This window comes from Coffea eugenioides, unplaced genomic scaffold (genome assembly GCF_003713205.1).
Source record: "Coffea eugenioides isolate CCC68of unplaced genomic scaffold, Ceug_1.0 ScVebR1_329;HRSCAF=986, whole genome shotgun sequence".
Taxonomy (NCBI): domain Eukaryota; kingdom Viridiplantae; phylum Streptophyta; class Magnoliopsida; order Gentianales; family Rubiaceae; genus Coffea; species Coffea eugenioides.
This window is the reverse complement of record NW_020863862.1, coordinates 23,217-25,596: the sequence shown is the minus strand read 5'-3', so window position 1 is coordinate 25,596 and position 2,380 is coordinate 23,217. Positions and strand designations below refer to the sequence as shown.

General features: G+C 39.2%; 1 protein-coding gene across 1 annotated transcript; it reads right to left on the bottom strand.

Annotated features, from left to right (window-relative positions):
* Positions 1-382: 382 nt before the first annotated feature.
* LOC113757775 (deacetylvindoline O-acetyltransferase-like) lies at positions 383-2,169 on the bottom strand. Its single transcript, XM_027300883.1, has one exon. It carries the CDS (start codon positions 2,068-2,070, stop codon positions 739-741), a length of 1,332 nt encoding a protein of 443 aa, XP_027156684.1. The 5' UTR covers positions 2,071-2,169; the 3' UTR covers positions 383-738.
* Positions 2,170-2,380: the final 211 nt, after the last annotated feature.

The following is a 2,380-nucleotide window of genomic DNA, read 5'->3' as shown; positions in this document are numbered from 1 at the left end:
TTAAATTCAAATGAATTGTCATACATTCAATAATAATGTTAGTTATAAAATATCTAACAGGTAATTTATTCCCTAATCTTTAGTGCCCTCATTTCCCTACTACATTATTTTGTAAAGTGTCGAATTAATTAATTAGGTACACCCTAAGGTAAAATTAACACATAACCAAACTATAGTGCTTCAGACCCATTGAATTCTATTTCGACATATAAATTTCAAAATTCAAAACCTGCAATGACGAGCCATTGAATTCTGTTCCTTTCAAAAGTGCGGGGATGTACTCTGAACTTGCAACAAATGGCAGAGAAAAATAACAAACAAACTTGAAGTCGTAGCAGAATGGCTTAAAGTACTTGCATCTAAGTAAGGAACGACATAATACTTGAAAATAATAATATTGGTATCAAATCCAATGTAGGATCATCTAATTTTATTTATGCTATTCAAGTAAAACAACATGAAATTTGCCACAAATTTGATAGTTTTTTTTTTTTATTTTTTATTTCAAAGGTTCAAATAGCTCGACTGAGCAGACATGGAGCAATGTGTATGTAACGTAACTGTAGATATGTCGACAACATAAAGAGAAATAACTCAATTCACCCTTGAGGAGTTTCGAAGCTCTGAGTATGCACGGCAGCAACTCAGGATTACCAGATTGTGATGCTGATGCATAATATATGAATGCTTATCATAGTTATAAGTATTTCATTTTCCTGTTGTAATGCTTGGACATGTTTAAGCATCCAAAGAGGCATAAGCAAGCAGCACCTCATTTTCTTCCAATAGTGACATGTCCAACTCTTTTAGGATAAGATGTGCATATATTCCATTACCATCTTCCATGTCTATCAATACCAAAATGTTGGCATTTTGCTCTGGAATGATTGCTGGGTATACCAGCGAAGGTGTTCCCCAGCCAAAATCAACACCATAAAATGGAAACCTACACCAGCTTGAGCACCCGTAGCAGTCAGAGTTGATTGTTTCAATTGCTGCTGTCTGCGATGCTGAATGGGATGCTTTTAGCTTACTAGGAATGGCATTGATGTTTTCTGTGCACTCCTTGCGCAATTTTGTTTTGCCTTCCCTCAGTTTATTAACTAACTCTGGTAATTTAACTTCAGCATTGTTGTCAACTGATGTCAGGAAAGAGGTGACAAAATTCCCAACTGAATTTTGTGGAAGTGGAGGGACAATTATTTGTCGAAAATTCACAGCATTAAAGAAGATTGATGGGCGGATGTGTGATCCCGAGTTTGCCTTTGATGCTGCAGACATAAAACAACTGTAAAGTAGGGCTGACACAACTTCAAACCGAGTAGGGTTTTCTACTCCTGAGTTAAGAGCAGCAGCCTTGAGTTCTCCAATTTTAGAAGCATGGAACGCCAATATCCTTTTCGCGTACTTCCCTTGATCCGGCTTAGGAGGAAATGGGTGTCGATATTGCTGACCGTCAACAGGGGGGAATAGAGAAGCTCCGTGAAGATGAGGAGATGGGATGTCACTCGTTTGACGAGCTATTGCTGCCCAATCATTCATGAAAGTTGATACGCTGGATGCATCAGCAATCCTGTGATTTATAGACACACTCAATACTATGCCTCCACAGTTGAAAGAACTGAGCTGAACAAATACTAGACTACGATGATTAGCTGAGGCTGGCCCGGAGAATAGAGATCTAGCAAAGATAAGATCTTGCACTTTTTCAGAACTTGAACTTAATTGGTTGCGAATCTCAGCCACTCGAGAATTAATTCGGCCTTCAGTAAATTGAGCGCCCATGTCGTTGCAATCAATCATATAGCCGTTTTTCATCAGCCTTCCGGCGAAAGGGTAATACTGGGCAAGAGCTTTTGAGAGAGAACTTTTAAGCAGTTGTGATATTTCATTGGCAAGCCAACGAGTTCCCTTAATATTAGCATAGAAGAAAGCCAACCGGATCCGATAGTTTGGTGGCATTGCTTGATCTACCGATGAGAGCTTGTGGTATCTCAAAGGAGGAGGAGTGGGTGAGGAAGGCTTGATGACTGTTTCAGAAATTATCTCAAACTGCAGCGAGGCATCCATCCTGATGAATATTTGCTTGAATGTAGGCCTATATGTCGTATCAATAAGCTTGTGCTGGCTTTGCTAACCTATTACCCTTTTATAGTGTGGTGAACAATGGCATTGTGTTAGGAAGTTGTACACACAATCATTGTGCACAATGGATCGATTATAGCGTAATTTCCAGCAACTTGGGGGGTCATTTGTTTTGTTAGGTACCTCGTGGCAAATTGGTGGCGTTCAATTAGTTAACCTTTGCAAGTTGGCAAGACATAAAGGTTGCGAGTTTGGTTTACGATCTCTCGTCTGTCACCTTCAAACTTTAAAAAAT